Raw genomic sequence first — 17142 nt, 5'->3', positions numbered from 1 at the left:
CTGTGTTACGTTGCCTCTCTAAAACACCTGATTCATCTAATAAAAGGCTGAATGGCCAGTAGTTAAGCAGGAGAGAGGGATAGGTGGGGCTGGCAGACAGAGAGAATAAATAGGAGGAAAAAATCTAGGCTCAAAAAAAAGAAGAATGAGAGGAGCAAGGAGCAAGAAAAGGAGGAGAGGAGGACGCCAGGGCCAGCCACCCAGCCACCCAGCCACCCAGTCAGCCATGCAGTAAGAAGGAAAAGAAAGACATATAGAATAGAGAAAGGTAAGAAGCCCAGAGGCAAAACACAGTTAAAGAGAAACGGGATAATTTAAGTCAAAAAGCTGACTAGAAACAAGCCAAGCTAAGGCTGGGCATTCATAAGTAAGAATAAATCTACATGTATTTATTTGGGACCTGGGTGGTGGGCTCCCAAAGAGTAAAAACCAAACCAAAACAAAACAAAACCCAAAAAAAACTCAACTTCATTTGGCATTCCAAAATTTCCACATAAGGCCTGAGAAAGCTAAAAAAAAAAAAAAAAAAAAAAAAGATACAGCTTCTTGAAGAGTCTCTGCCATATAGCAGAGCACTTAACCAGCCTTTTTCACACTAAAGAGAAACAAAAAACTAAGTAAAAAGCAACTGCCTCACTGCAGGGTGCTGTGGGATATCTTTCTGTATGCTGTAAAGGTGTTGCTCTGATTGATTGATAAATAAAATGCTGATTGGCCAGTAGCCAGGCAGGAAGTATAGTGTAGGCAGGATAAGGAGAAAGGAGAATTTTGGGAAGGAAAGGCTGAGTGAGGAGACACTGCCAGCTGCCACCACCATGAGAACATGTAAAGTACTGGTAAGCCACAAGTCACATGGCAACTTATAAATTAATAGAAATGGGTTAATTTCAGATGTAAAATCTAGATAGCAAGAAACCTGAGCCATTGGGCCAAACAGTTTAAATAATATAAGCGTCTGTGTGTTTATTTGAGTCTGAGTGGCTGCTGGCCTGGGCAGGACTGGAGATAGCCCCAGCTCCAGCATTCCAGATCAGGGTGGCAGTTCTGAGTCACCTACCTCTGACTGGCCCGAAAGCTTTAGGCTTGGCTTTCATGGACCCAAGAAGTGGGTGGAGCTATCTGCCAAATCTGTGGTGGAGGGCCTAGCCACAGGGCTTCACTATTTAAAGGTTCATGTGGCCAGAAAAGACGAGACATAAGCAGTAAAAGAGGTCCAGATGGAAAAATCCTCTAAACAGGCTACAGTGTGTTTAACAATGTGCATAGGCTTAAGAAAGAAACGAGAAAGCATATAGACAGTAATAGAAACAGTAAGTAGTTTAAAAACAATAGTCTTTAATGAGAGAAGTAAAGCAATACAAAAAAAGAATAAGCCACATAGAGATGGGAAATACACAGGGGGTCTGGATCCTGTACGTTGCTGTATTGACCTTGAATTTTTTGAACACTGATGAGTAAATGACAATGCTGACAGACATGGGGTTGTGAACTGAACCAATGTAGTTGCTTCAGGGCTACTTTAACTTTAAAAAAGAAGTGAAAAAATATTACTTTTGGGGGAGAGGTTCTGCTTTTGTTTCCACAAGAAATGAAAGGCTGTGGATTCCTTCCAGGTTAAAAATGATCAGGTGTGATCAAGGGAGACCTCCTGAACCTTGACAGGTGATATTTATCAACAAAGGTTATTGTTGGTCTTCCTAGGACTTGGCCATTATCTCAATTTTCTCAGGAACCCCTAAAGATGCCTTTGCCCACAGATAGCAGGAAGCAGTCTGGATAAGATGATGCCCACACTCCCAAGAGATGGGGTGGGTGGTTGTTGGTTATTTGGTGGGTTATGGATGTTTGTTATCATTTAGGGGAATACAGGGATACAGGATAAAAAGACAACTATTAATCTCAGATATTTTCCATTGGCATGGATTTGGTATATTGATACAAATTTAAAGTTATTTTTGTTATACTGTATATATGTTTCTACTCTTGTTTGGGGTATTGTGCTTATGCAGCTCATTTAAAAATGCAGTGTATAATTAAGAAAGGAGGTTAGTAGTTAATCTATAATAATCAAGCTTATAGTCACATTAAGTATGTTTTCAAGGTTAAAAAGGTATATTTTAGACAGATTGATAATTTTCAAACACTTCAAAGACCCACAGAACATGGCATTTAAGATGTTTAATAACCTAAGGTTTTTCATGACAATGAGACACATCTGCTCCTGGCAGCACCAATTTACTTCATAAAGCATGATGGGCATCAAAGAACTCCTTATGGAGTTTGTTTTCAATGTGGCAAGGCTAGCCATTTGGGCAAGAAACTGCTCTTGCCTCAACTGCTGACAGTGTGCTGTACAGACTAGACAAGCAGAACACAGGAGAAAGACTGTTGAACAAGGCAAGACAGTCCTTTGAGATTCCTGCTTTATAGAAAACTTTGTCAGATATTCTGCAGGACACAGAAGAAAGTGACTGCTGAACTTTGGCAATACAAGGCAGGACAGTCCTTCAAATTTCCTGCTTCACTGAAAAGTCCGCCAGATCTTCTAGACCTGTAGGCTGAAGATGGATGCTCCAATGTTGCAAAGGAACTTTGGGTGACTGTTCAGGAAGCCAAATGTCTGGGTTAGGTAGTACTACATCCTTCAGGGATCTTTGATGGAGTTAAAAACTAAATAGTTATAGTTGCAGTTTTCCTTCGTTATGATAGAGAGTAAATTATTTATAAAACTTTGGAATCACTAGGTTTAGATAGATAATGGAGTATTTTCTCTGAATTTGCTAAGTACTAATGGACTGAATATTGTAATTGTAGTTCTTACTTGACAACTGTTTTTGTTGTATATAGTTTACTATGTTAAAGTTAAAACCTTTCATCTTCATTTAGACAAAAGGGGAAAATATTGTGGAATATTAGTTTAAGATGTGTTACATTTATGCTATGGAATATTTGTTTAATGATGCAAAGATATGTTGCATTCTTTTATGTTGCATTTGTTTAACTCTGTGATGCTGTGTTACAGTGCCTGCCTTAAATACCTGATTTGTCTAATAAAGAGCTGAATGACTAATAGCAAGGCAGGAGAAAGGATAGGAGGGATGGGCAGGCAGAGATAATAAGTAGGAGGAGAAATCTAAACTCAAAAAAAGAAGAACAAGAGGAGCAAGGAGGAGAGGAAGATGCCAGGGGACAGCTACCCAGCCACCCAGCCACCCAGCCAGCCATGGAGTAAGAAGCAAAGAAAAATATATAGAATAAAGAAAGGTAAGAAGCCCAGAGACAAAATGTAGTTAAAGAGAAACAGGATAATTTAAGTTAGAAAAGCTGGCTAGAAACAAACCAAGCCAAGTCTGGGCATTCATAAGTAAGAATAAGTCTCTGTGTATTTATTTGGAGCTGGGTGGCAGGTCCCCAAAGAGTACATTGTCCAAGTTACTATCTCAGCCCTACAGTTTAGTAATTGGTAACACTGAGCAATGGGAGTCATCCTGCTTATGGTATCAGCTTTGTCAATTCTTCATGTATCTACAGATCAGACTAGATGGCAGAATCTATCACAGTTATGAAATCATTTGATTCTGGTCTTAAGGTTATTTCCAAGTAATGTGAAAAGCAGTAAAAGAAACATTTGAAATGAAGTGTCCTCTGATTGGTGAGGGCGTCTCCCTCCCCTGCCCCAAGTGTGTGATAGACTAAGCCAGGTGAGGGAAAGAAAACTAGTTCTTACCATCAGGGGGCATATGTCCATAGCCTTTCTAATTCCAATCACAGAAAAGGCTGTAAGATACAAAGTGTTCTCTTGGGCTTCAACAGGCAAAGTACCCTAAAACAAACAGTGTTTTAAAAGAAGGGCAGATGAAACTGTCAAAGTGAAATGATTGGTTCAAATTTCTTTTGGGGCCTATCCATGTGTCCACATCACACACGCCAGCTGGATGCCTACTGTTTCCCAAGGACACTGGAGTTTTTCAAGTGCCTTTCTTAGCCTGTCTACCCCATCTTCACCTGTCAGCCTCATCTCATGATTCTTTACCACATTCAAACTTGCCCTCTCCTTCAAGATCCTGTTAAAATGTCACATCCACTATGAGGCATCACTTAGCCCTCTTAGGGCAGCGTGGTCTAGGGCTTACAAGATCACTAGTGGAGTTATTCTTGCTCTCCAGAGCTATTTTTATGCCACTCACAATCTAATTTTCTTGGCTCTAGTTCTATGAATGAATTTTAATCTTTCTCTTCTCTCCTCTCCTCCACTCTGGAATTAAATTTTCCAGGCATAATTGGTATATGAAAAGTGTTTGTTGTTGCTAGTCATCAGAGAAATTCAAACTCAAACCACAAGGAGACAATAGCTCACATTGTTGCCATGGCCATGACAGAATGACCAGAGGGAGATGTTGCCACCTGTGAGCTGGAAGCCTCCTCCCAGAATTTGCTTTCAACAGGATATTTTATCACAGCAGCATTGATGAAACTAGGTACATTTTCCCTCTCTTCTTTAACCCCCATAGGAAGATGGGAATAAGATGGGAGTCTGTACATAAAACTAATGCTAATTTACACCTTTGATTGCCTTACCTGTAATTTTATTGGTAGATATTGGGAATTTTCCTTGAAAGATCCATTTTCTAGCTGACAGTTCTCAATAAGCCACAACAGAGAATTACAAATGGAGTTCTGGTCCTGCTTCACATACTTATCCACTTGTCCAAGCACTCTCAACACAAAAGCTGTTAACCTTCAAGAAGACAAATCACACACACATCTTAGAACATGGAGCCTCTCCTGACTTTCTTTTATATAGTATTTATTTGCGTGCTTTTATTCAAAAGAAATTAAAAGCAAAGACATGCAATTTTAGAGTAGGTCATCATTTTACAAAGTGACAAGGTAGGATATTTGAAAAATCTTCAAGACATTCAGTCAACAAATATGAGCAGCACACCTGTGACTATGACACTATTAGCTAGCACTCAAAAAACTGATTCCTGGTGACACACACACACACACACACACACACACACACACACACAAATGACACATTAAGTTAAAGGTCACAGAGGTGAGTCAAATCACTGATCCATAAAAGTGAGATATAGAAGAGGTAAAACGTGGGCATCTGAGCCTCATTGAAGTCTGAGTTCCTTTATCCCTGGAAGTGGCTCTCTTCATTCCTGTTAAGCTCTGCCATGGACTTAGAACCTGTCACCCAACAAGGAAGATGTAGGATGTCACCTACTTAGAAAGCGATACCAGTCCACCAGCGTCCACCCCGGACTAACAGTGAGGACAGGATTTACGACTCTGATGGCTGCTGAGAGCCCACTCTTAGAGCCCTTCTGACGTCCAGAGAACCCACTTTTGGTTCTGACGTCCTTAAACTTTTGGCTTTCCTTTCTCCTCACTTTAAAATTTTGTTTGAACTTGTAGTTTTAAAATGCATTTTAAACAAAAATATTTCCAGAGCAAAAAATTTTCAAAAATCCCAGAGCACAAAAGAATTGTTAAAAAAATAAATAAAATTAAAATTAAAAAAGTAAACTCCTTGCCAGGCAGTGGTGGCACATGCCTTTAATCCCAGCGCTCGGGAGGCAGAGCCAGGTGGATCTCTGTGAGTTTGAGGCCAGCCTGGTCTACTGAGAGAGATCCAGGAAAGGCTCCAAAGCTACACAGAGAAACCCTGTCTTGAAAAATCAAAAATAAACAAACAAACAAATCAATAAACTGTGTCCCCTTCCCTCTCCTAACAGGCATCTACTTCTTTCAGAATCCATCCAACAAATACAAGCATCATCTGTGGTGACTGCATTGTTAGCTAGCATTTAAGCTAACAAAGCTTCCAAATAGTAAAAGGAAGTCTACAGGTTTCTTTTCTACCTATCAGTCCCACCATATTAAAACATCAGCATTTACATGTTCCTGCCCTGGGGCTTTCTCATTTACTATCTTTTTGGTCTTGTGTTTTACTTTGAGGCAGTCTTGCTACGGATACCCTGTGAACTGAGGCTGGACAAGAGCTAAAAGGGGAGGGGTTAAGCTGGATTCTGATTTAGTGGAGGACAAGGGGTCAGTGGGGACGACATAAAAGCATGTTTGAGGAAGAGCAACGACTTTGGAATGTATCCAGACACCTAGAAAGGCGGGGCTGGGGTCAGGAGAGAAGTTAGGTCTTGAGATATGGATTAGAGACGTTTTGATCAGGGATCCGTCTACACAGAAGTGATGGAGGTCGTGGGCAAAGATAAGATTGTGCCAGAGAGATCACAAGAAATAAGAGGCCAAGGGTGAAATTCTGGGAAACATCTAAAATTTCAATAATTGTAAACTTGCTGGTCATGGTGTCACAGGCCCACAATCTCAGCACTCTGGAGGCAGAGGCAGGAGAATGGATGCAATCTAGGCCGGGTCTAAATAGTAAGTGTCAGACCAGCCAGGGCTGCATAAAGACTTCAACAAAAACCACTAAATGGCTGCAGACTGTGAACTCATGAGATCCCTTATGCAGCAGGACCTATGAAGCACTTGGACACTGTGAGGTCTTGTTTTGTCTTTCCCTCTTTGAGGACATCACCTTGTGATGAAGCCCAGCTTTGAACGTCTGCCCTCCAACCTCTTCCTCCCAGGCGCAGGGAGTTTCTTTTCTGTGTTTGTTAAAATTAAATATCTTGTGAAGGGAAAAAAGACAACAAACAAACAATTGAGTCAAAGCAGAAGGTGTGCTTTGAAAACAGACTGTAAATGTTTGATTCACCTAGACTGTCTTTCCTTAAATGATCAGGATTATGGAAACTACCCCTCACTGAATAAATATTCATTGAAGATACAAGGGAACATATGGAGCTGCCACACACCGCATCCTGATGGGGACACAGACAAGTAAAAGCGAGAATGTTAGCAATAAATGGAAGGAGCCGACCCAGCAGGGAAGGATTAAGTGCTGGGTGCTGTGGTTTGTGGTTTTAAAGAGAGTGAGACAATGGAGACCTCATTAAGAAGGTAACTTTTTCAGGTAAGTCCCTGAGGGAAATAAGACATCCAGTCTTGCCCGGGGAAGGGTGTGTGTGTGTCAGTGCAGAGACCCCCCCAAGGTGGAAGCCATGTCTGGTGTGGTGTGTTTGAGGAGCAATGAGGAGACCCTTGGGCTCAGGTGGAGCATTAGACGAGGTGGGCGTGCAAGGGAGAAATGAGCAGACAGTGGTTCTCACTCTAGGTGAGATGAGGCACATCTAAAGGCTCTGAGTGGTGTGGCCTCTCCAGCTTCTGTGCTGAGTGTAAACTTGGGGAATCAAAGTCCAAAGTCAGAAGAATGAAAAGGGATCAAATTCCAGGTTCCATTTGAAGGTGCAGCCACACCTGTTAACTAGATCAGTCATGGGTCGCAAGAGAAAACCAGAGTGCTGAAGGGGTGTCAGTCTGAGCAAATGGAAGAGGAGTCATTCTTATTTATTAGTGTGTGCATGCATGACAAAAGGAGAGATTGTGGAAGTTAGTTCTTTCCTTACACCACGTGGGTCTCAGTGATAGAATTCAGGGAGCCTGGCTTGGCAGCAAATGCCTTTACCCCCTGAGCCATCTCCATGATCCCATGGCTGTTTTTTTATTTAATTTTTTTTCTGTTTTTAGTTTTATTTGAGACAGGGTTTCTCTATGTAGCTTTGCACCTTTCCTGGAACTCACTCTGTAGCCCAGGCTGGCCTCGAACTCACAGAGATCCACCTGCCTCTGCCTCCCAAGTGCTGGGATTACACGTGTGAGCTACCACCGCCGGGCCCATGGCTGTTATTCTTAATGAATGAATCAACTACTGTATGAAAATATAAGATACATCTGTCACTCACCAGGTACTGGCACTTCCCCCGTTCCACATGCTATAGGAGTAGTCACTGTTTCTGTAGGACATGATGCTCACCATCCCTAAGAAGGAGCAGAAAAAAAGAACACAACACTTCACTTCGTGGGCGCACTGGGTCAGCCCCGGTATGGTGAGCCCTCTTTGGTGTGAGCAGCAATCGTGGCCAGCCTTGAACTTCTCACAGAAAGTGTGTGAATTACTCAAGTTGGGGATCAAACAGAACATTCTGCTCCCACTCAAAGAGGAAGGGGCGATCCTCAGAGTCTGGAAGGCAGGTGTCTTGTTTCTCATCTAGGCATTTTGGTGATTTAAGCCAAAATGCCTCAGAAAGAGTATATCACATGATTTTTTGTGGTTGTTGTTGCTAAAATTCTTTTATAATTAATCATATATATATATATATATATATATATATATATATATAATTCGTAACAATTTAAATATTACAGTAGATAAAATATTTGCTTTAAATCTTCAAGATGACATATAAAACAATTTTTTACCTTCTTTTATTTTTTTCTGCAGGTTCTGTTTTTCAGTTAATGAATTAGGATAAAAAATGTCCCAGTGCTTCCCTGCTTCCAGGTAATGGAAGACGTAGAACACTGGCACAATGCTCATGAGCTCTGCCTCGGCACTCCCCCCAGGGAGGTGGGTCAGGATGCGGATGCCTTCCTTACTCAGAACTGCAGACAAGAATTCTCCTATAAGCAGTCCTGAAACAAAAAGAAACCTGAGTAGAAAACCGCTCTCTATCAGCTTCCAACAGTGTGTTCTGAAGAGGAAACAACAGTGTCTCTCTTCTTCCTTTTTCAATATGAGCAGTTTACCTGTATTACAGAAATTGAGGGAGAAAGCTGGATTTGATTGGGAACATGGGTTTTTGGTGGTAGATAAAGTAATGTGGTGGAATACAGCTGCATAATTAGGTGCAGACATTGTAAACCGTACTGACTAATCCTCAAATGAAGCAAGCCAATAGAACCTGACCAGAGAGGGCGTTGACCTCTGAACCTACAGCAACACTGCAAACATGGGCAAGCCAACTTCTTATACATCTGACATCAGGATTCCACAGGATCAAAAAGGCCCCTTCTAGTGCCGATATTCTGATTCCAGCGTCTGAGATGAAATGTAGCCAGGACGTTCTGTCGTGTGGGTGGTGAGTGACTGCAGTGCAGAGGCTGACGCCCAGGGTAAACCCATCAAAGGTGCCCCTTTGTGAACAACCTGGAGTGGAGAGAGTCCCTGTCTGGCTTGAATACACCTGTCCCTCCATCTGCTGAGACCTAATCCACAGAGGTGATGGAGTTGAGGAGGGGCTTTCCTGGGGCTGGGAGACCTGCTCACTCCCCTTTGATGCTTTGCCCTTCTTCGCTCAGGCACTTGAGGGTGCCAAGACAAGGCAGTGGCTGGAAGAGCAGGAGCAATACTTGCCAGGCACTTTAATACCTTGATCTGGGACAAACTCCAGAATGTGAGGACTAAGAACCTGTCCTTTAGGAATTACCCCCAGACTCCAGTATTTCATTACAGCTGCACACATGGCTAAATGACCCCCAGCACCCCAGGACTGATACTTGGAAGGAGAGCTGGTGGCCCCTAAGCAACTCCCAGTATCCCCATCTCAGGACTGGCACTTGGAAGGAGAGCTGGTGTCCCAGACTGTTTGTAGGTCACAAAGTCTTCAATGGGGGCAGGACTGGCTGCTGAGAGCATGGGAAGTTAAGGGATGAAACAGCTGTACCCATTCTAGAGAAGTCACTGGGATAGCCACAGGAATCTCCCATCAGAGAAGAATTTCCAATTAAACCAGGTGAAGAGAGTCAGAAAAGTTATCAAGTGTTTGAAGATGAGGAAGGTGGGAGGCAGGGTTCTACCAAAAGCCAATTAATGTGTGTAGATGAAGAAAAATAAAGAATAATCATGAATATATGTGATTTGGATTTGAAGCATGGAGTAAAAAAAAAAAAAGAGATTTATGGCCAGGAAGTGGTGGTACACCTTTAATCTCAGCACTTGGGGGGGCAGAGGTAGGCAGATCTCTGAGTCTGAGGTCAGCTTGGTCTACAGAGTGAGTTCCAGGACAACCAGGATTACACAGAGAAACCCTTCCTCAAAAACAGAGAGAGAGAGAGAGAGAGAGAGAGAGAGAGAGAGAGAGAGAGAGAGAGGATTCTGTTCTGAGACAGGATTGCTCAGACTGGCCTCCATCTCACTGTGCAGTTACGGATGCCCCTCAGTTTCTAACCTGACCTGCATCCACCTCCCCAGTGCTGGGATTACAGGCAGGCATCACCATACCCAGGACTTCATGTGTGCTAGGCAGCTAGCCACTCTACCAATGAGCTTCATCCCTAGCCCATAAATTGGATTTATTTAATTTACCTTTTACACTCAAAATCCTTTTGACGCTGGTTTTGGGGACCAAATCTAATGGTATCTTGTATGGGAATTCCTTTCGTCTGCTAACAATACCTGCAATAATAAATAAATAAATAAATAAATAAATAAATAAATAAATAAAAAAACTAGATTTGCCTAGAGTTCTTAAGGGAAAGAACTATTTTTTGATTATATATCTACTAATTAAGAAATTTTCAAAATAAAACACATTTATAATAACAACATTAAAGTTTTAAAAGAAGAAAAAATGGTGAAAGATTTTAATCAAAGCCTAGGCTTGCAAAAAGTCCTTAAACAACACACTAAATTTGGAGTACTGACAGAGAGCCAGGTTTCCACTAAGCCAGCTAAGTGCAGGATTACATTACATTCTCACAGGACTCCTGCCTACAAGGTCTATTTTTATTGTTTCAGTTTTGTACAGGGATAGTACAGGTGGTGCCAAGATCCAGGCAAAGGAAGGGTTACTGCAGGGCTCACAAAAGTCACTGTAGTGGGAACCCAGCTCTAGCACTCAGCAGAGTCCCTGGCAAGATGAAGATGCTATGCATAAATTCTGAGATCTCATGGATGAGCTGCATGGCTTTGGCAAAGATACAAGAATGTTCCTCAAGAAACTTCTCTGTTATTTAATCCTTGATAAAACCTGAAGATATTGCATTAGAATCAATCAGTGAAAGAGTTTAGGAAGCCTGAAGTAAGGGTGACAGAGCTTGGAGTTTGAGGGGCTTGGTATGCATGTGACACTAAGCAAATCAGCCTTTCTATGCTCTGTTCACTCCTTAGTTACAGAGGTAATGATGTTTTTAAAGGAGTTTCTGAGGGGTAAAAATGATTCAGACAAAGGACCTGAATACATTGATAGTGTAACAATTTAACAAGGGCTGTAATAGTCTGTCTGTCTGGAAACAGTTGTTAGTGGAGCTGTTCTTTCGGAAGCACACCTGGACTTAGCCAGGAGTCAGTTTGCAAATGTTTGTTTGAAAAGTTCATGCTTTGAGAAGATTCTCCGGGGAAGGAAAAGAAGAGACACAGAGCAGTGAAGAAGGATTTTCTAAGTGACTGTCTCACTGTGGTGTTTCAAAGGGTGCTTGCAAAATAATCACAACATGGCTAGCTGTCGGGTGTTCTTTGGACAGAGGCTTCTGTGGTAAAATACTGTGTTATTGTGAGGATGAGCAGACTATCCAGTGAGGGGTGATTCCTGTTGTGTTGTGGATTGTTACTTTAACTAGGCAAAGATGTGTCACATTTGTTTATGTTGCAGAATACTACTTTAACTGTGTTTCTGCTGCCTTTGTTAGTGACGTAAAGATGTGTTATGTTTGTTTGTACTTGTAGGAAAAAAGGGCCAGCTAAAGAAACCCTCCTTGACCCTGGAGCCCAGAACCAGCAAAAGAAACACAGCCTGGATCTGGGACCTGAGCCAGAGAAACACTTTATCCCTGAACCCAGAACCAAAGAAACATGCCCTGACTCTGAAACCAGTGCCAAAGAAACACACTTTGTACTTAGAATCGGAGCCAGTGAAAGAAACATGCTCTGGCCTTAGAATTAGAGCCAAAAAGTTAAGAAAGGCCAGTGAAAGAGACACAGTTTGGCTCTGAAATCAGGGCCATCTCTGCCCCGACCAATGAAACTAACCAATCCCTGAGCAGGAAAAACTAACCAATCCCTGGACAGAAAATCTTCTCCTTGGAGAAACTCTGCCCCTAAGTAATCCTATATAAACCACTGGCCTGTCCGGTTGTTGGCTGTTCTTTCCCACCCTGGTAGAGGCAGCCCTTCTCCTGGACTCCTTTCCAAATAAATCTCTTTCTCAAAAGAGTCTTGGGTGTGAAGATCTTCATTCGCTGGCACAGAGAACAAGAACCTTGCTAAGATGTCCCCTGGTGGACTAAGCAGAAAAAACCTTGCAGAGATGTTCCCTTAGGGGGCTGAGAAGGCAGAGTTGAACAGAAGAACCTTCCTGAGAGGTCCCTTCCGGGACTGAGCAAGGCGGAGCTGAAAAAGTAACAACTTTTCAATGAGCCAGAGGAGAGTGCTACATTTCTGCAGGGCTTTTCCCTTTAGCAGAATGAAGTAAAATAAGCAACATCTTGGGCCAAAGAAGAAGCAGAGCTTTGCTGGGAAGCCCCTTGTAAGTGGGGGCTGAGGAACAGCTGAGCTGCTCTCCAGGAGAGGAGCAGGTTTGCTATATCCTGCTACCATTCTCCACCACACCCCAACTCAAGGTATAGCCTGACTCCCGAAGAGTCAGGATACCTTTCCCTCCAGAGCCGAGCTGTCCCATTGCAGCTCCAGCTGCCAGAGCTGTCCTAGAAGCTCAAGGTATAGCCTGACTCTTCAAGCAATCAGGGTACCTTTCCCCTGGAGTTGCAACACTCACTTACAGTGCTGCATTTGTTTAACGATGTAAAGATTGCTGCATTTGTTTCACCTTGCCTGACTAATAAAACACTGAATGTCTAACAGGTAGGCAGGAGAGGGACAGGTGAGGCTGGCAGCCAGAGAGAATCAATAGGAGTAAAGAGAAGAGGAGAAGAAGGAGGAGAGAATGAGGGAGAAAGAGAGGGTCATGCCTGGGGCCAGAAGCCAGGCAGCTTTCAGCCAGACAGAATCAGAGAAAGTAGGACGTACAGGAGGAAAGAAAGATAAAAAGCCCAGAGGTAAAACACAGATGAAGAGAGAAACAAGAAATGAGCCTATGCTAAGGCTGAGCATTCATAACTAATAATAAGTCTCTGTGTCATGATTTGGGAGCCGGTTGGTGGTCCAAAAAGAAAAAGCCATTAGACTGTGTGGCCCAGCAGTGGTACACACCTTTAATCCCAGCGCTGGGGAGGCAGAGCCAGGCAGATCTCTGTGAGTTCCAGGCCAGCCTGGTCTACAGAGTGAGATCGAGGACAGGCACCAAAACTACATGGAGAAACTTTGTCTTGAAAAACAAAACAAAACAAAACAGAAAACAAACAAACAAAAAGAACATGGGGCCCACATTTCCACACAGAGCCTGAGATAGCTGAAGAAGAAAAAAGAAAAGAAAAGAAAAAGAAAGAAAGAAAGGAAGAAAGAAGGAGCCGTACACTAAGCTAGGTAAAAATGCTTGCCACAGTGCAGGGCATCAACTTCCTAGAGCCAGGGCAGTTGAATGTAGTTCCTAGACAATGCAGCTCTGGACTGGGGCCACAGGCCTAGGCTTGGCATTCATGGACCCAAGAAAGGAGTGGAGGCAGCTGCCCTAGCCATGCAGAGGTCCTAGCTATCACTTAGCAGTTTAAGGTTTGGCTCATGTGGTCAGAAAAGGGCTGGGGTTAACAGTAAAGACAGGTCCAGATGGAAAAAGTCTCTAGCAGGTTACAGTGTGTTAAACATGTGCATAGGCTTAAGAAAGAAAAGAAAAGGGTATAGACAGTCATAGAAAAAATAGTTCATAAATAATAAAGTTTTTAAAGAAAGAGTAAAGTAATATAAAAATAATAAGCCATATAAGATGAAAAATAGATAGGGAGTCTGGATCCTGTATGGTGTTAACTTTGAATTTTTTGAATGTTGATGAGTGAATGACAACTGCTGAGAGATATGGGATTGTAAGAGGGGCTGCTGAATTAAACCAGCCTAGATACTTTAGGAATGCCTTAACTTTAAAATGGAATTCAAAAAATGTATTGCTTTGGGGAAGAGGTTATGTTTTTGTTTCCACAAAAGGGTGTGGGTTCATTCAAAGTTAATAGAGATCAGATTTGATCAGAGAAGACCCCTGAAAATCCTTGTTTCAGACATAAAGAAATAAACCTAGAAAAACAAGACAGTGATGTATATTTTACCTGCTCAAACATAAAAACAACAAAAAATCATCTTTGGCTGGGTTATGTATAAACATAAAAAAACTTTGACTGTCTTGTGTACAACCCACAGTCCATACATGTGTTAATGCAGATATGTTTGTGTGTTTTCAGAGCACAGGGAAAATTTCAGTGAAAATGGGTGGCCCAGATGATCCAGCCTCTCGGAGTGCCTCTGTTGCAGAACAGTTCAAGCCTGCTGGCTCCAAGGATCCAAGGCTGGATCACAGACTACTCCAGCCAGGACCACAGGTAAGCCTGTGCTTTCCCATTGCACAAGACTGGACAGCAAATGTCATGGCCAGTTTTCCAGGACTTGACCATTATGTCAATTTTCTTAGGTTCCCTAAAGATACCTTTGCCTGCACACAGCAAGAAAACAATCTAGAGAACACAATGCCCACATTCCCAAGAGGTGGGAGTGGATGGTTTTTGGTAATTTTGGTGGGTTATGGATGTTTGGTCATTTGGTGGTTTAGAGGAGATATAAAAATATAGGATAAAAAGACAACTATTAACCTCAAGTATTTTACATTGGTATAGACTTTGGTATATTGATACAAATTTAAAGTTATTTTTGTTATACTGTATGTATGTTTCTACTCTTGTTTGGGGGTATTGTGCTTATGCAGCTCATTTAAAAATGTAATGTTTAATTAAGAAATGTGGGTTAGTAGGCAATCAATAATAATCAAACTTGTAGTCATATTAGGTATGTTTTCAAGGTTAAACAGATATATTTAGATAGGTAGATTGTCTTCAAACACCTCAAAGACCTACAGAACATGGCATTTTTAATGTTTAATATTAAGATATTTAATAACCTAAGAATTTTCATAACAGTGAGACATGTATGCTCCTGGTAGCACCAATTTACTTCAGAGAAGATGATGGTCATCAAAGAAATTCCATATGGGGTTTGCTTTCATTGTGTCAAAGTTAGCCACTGGGCAAAGAAACTGCTCTTGCCTCAACTGCTGACAGAATGCTGTGTAAACTGGACAAGCAGGACACAAAGACTGTTGAACTTTACCAAAACAAGGTGAACAGTCCTTCAAAATTCCTGCTTTATAGAAAAGTCTGTCAGATATTCTAGAGATGTAAGCTGAAGATGGATACCCCAACACTGCAGAGGAACCTTGGGTGACTGTCCAGGCAGCCAGATGTCTCTGTTGTTTCTATAGCTTTGGAAGTGGCTTGCACTGCACTTCCTGTTATTCAAGTAATATAATATCCTTCTGGGGTCTTTAATGAAGTTGAAGCTAGTTATAGTTTATAGTTATAGTTTTCCTTAGTTATGATAGAAGGTAAATTAGATACAAAACTTTGGACTCACCAAAGTAGGATAAATAATGGAGTATTTTCTCTGAATTTGCCAAATATAAATGGACTGGATATTGTAGATATAATTCTTGCTTGATAATTGTTCTTGTTGTATATAGTCTTACTATGTTAAGGTTAAAATCCTTTTTATTTAGAGAAAAAGGGAGAAATGTTATGGAATATTAGTTTAACTAGGCAAAGATGTGTTACATGTGCTTATGCTGTGGAATGCTACTTTAATTGTGTGTAAAGGTGTGTCACATTTGTTTGCGCTGCATTTGTTTAATTATGTAAAGATGTGTTGCATTTGCTTCACCTTGCCTGCCTAAGGCACCTGATTGGTCTAATAAAAAAGCTGAATGGTCAGTAGCTAGGCAGGAGAGGGACAGGTGGGGCTTTTGGGCAGAGAGAATAAATAGGAGACAAGAGAAGAGAAGAAGGAGGAAAGAGGGGAGCATGCCGGGGCCAGAGGCCAGGCAGCCGCCCGCCAGCAGACTCGAGAAGCAGTGAAAGTGAGACAAACAGAAGAAAAGGAAGTAAAAAGCCCTGAGGCAAAATGTAGAAGAGAAACAGGTTAAGTTATAAGAGCCAGCAAGAAACGAGCCTAAGCTAAGGCCAAGCAGTCACAAGTACTAATAATTCTCCATGTCATGATTTGGGAGCTGATTGGTGGCCCCAAAAGAAAAATCCTGATACACTATTGCAATGTGTTTGTGTTGTAATGCTCAGTGAGTGTGGTTAAGAGGTCTGCTGGGCCTCAACCACAGGGGTCACAGCCAGAGAGGGCACTGCTGTAACAAGTGGACGCTGCTGATTCTGCACACTGAGCACTCTGAAAAGTGGCATTTTAAGTTACGTTAAAATTACACTTTAGTTTCTACTTATGAAATACAACACATAAAAATCAAAATATTTTTTCCTACCATAAATTCCCTTAGGGTCCAGTGTAACGCCAGCATAGTTTTCTCTTTTCACCCCTTCTGGCTAAAGTGAAAGAAGAAAACATTTTGTTAAGAGCATGATTGCATTTCTAAGAACTGAATTCCTTGGATCAAGTTTCTCCAGACCACTTTGCCAATTAAAAGAAAAAAACCCAACATTTTCTGAAAAGGCAAACTTTATATAAATACTTACATGTATACAGGCAATGAAAAGATTCTGGCTATTGAATATTGATCAAAGTGAACACTTTAATGGATGCTCTTATAGGTCGGGTAATTTGTCTAAATACTTGGCGTATATTAACTCATTCAGTCTCTACAAACCTCTTGATGGAAAGTGCTATCACTGCTCCCAGTGACAGGTGAGGAATCCGATGAAGAGATCAGTAACTTATCCTAAGTAATGCTGTTAGGAAGCTTGGAGCCAGGACTGAGAAAACCAAGAAGTCTGCTCCAGCTCTAAGTGTGAAACAGAGATACTCAGGATGGCACAAAAGAAATCTGCTTTTTTTTTTTCAACAAGGACGTCCATGGTGACCTCAGACTTGCCTTAGCCTCCTGAGTAGTTGGGATTACAGACATAAATCACTGTGCCAGCTGAATACATGTTTGCTGAAGTTAATGGTATAGAGCAAAACAGAACCCAAAGAATGAAGGCTTAGGAAGGCCTGAGAGGTGGTTAGCTAGCATGACACTCAACAAGAACAGTGTTTCATTCTAAATTAGCAAAACAGGACTGTAGAATCTCAGTGGTAGGAGAACACTCAACAGGTGG

The 17142-nt window shown here is 41.8% G+C and overlaps 1 protein-coding gene across 1 annotated transcript in view; it reads right to left on the bottom strand.

Moving 5' to 3' along the window:
* The window catches only part of LOC118582570 (complement C5-like), a 101842-nt gene that overhangs the window by 33873 nt on the left and 50827 nt on the right, over positions 1-17142 (bottom strand). The window contains exons 22-27 of the mRNA XM_036185543.1: positions 16350-16410; positions 10241-10330; positions 8356-8568; positions 7839-7914; positions 4579-4738; positions 3728-3823 (exon numbers count right to left, since the gene is read on the bottom strand). Coding sequence (XP_036041436.1) covers positions 3728-3823; positions 4579-4738; positions 7839-7914; positions 8356-8568; positions 10241-10330; positions 16350-16410 — 696 coding nt within the window. The remainder of the gene's footprint in view (positions 1-3727; positions 3824-4578; positions 4739-7838; positions 7915-8355; positions 8569-10240; positions 10331-16349; positions 16411-17142) is intronic.

This window comes from Onychomys torridus, chromosome 4 (genome assembly GCF_903995425.1).
Source record: "Onychomys torridus chromosome 4, mOncTor1.1, whole genome shotgun sequence".
Classification (NCBI taxonomy): Eukaryota; Metazoa; Chordata; class Mammalia; order Rodentia; family Cricetidae; genus Onychomys; species Onychomys torridus.
Note: the sequence above shows the minus strand (reverse complement) of the source record. Positions and strands in the feature narration are given on the sequence as shown.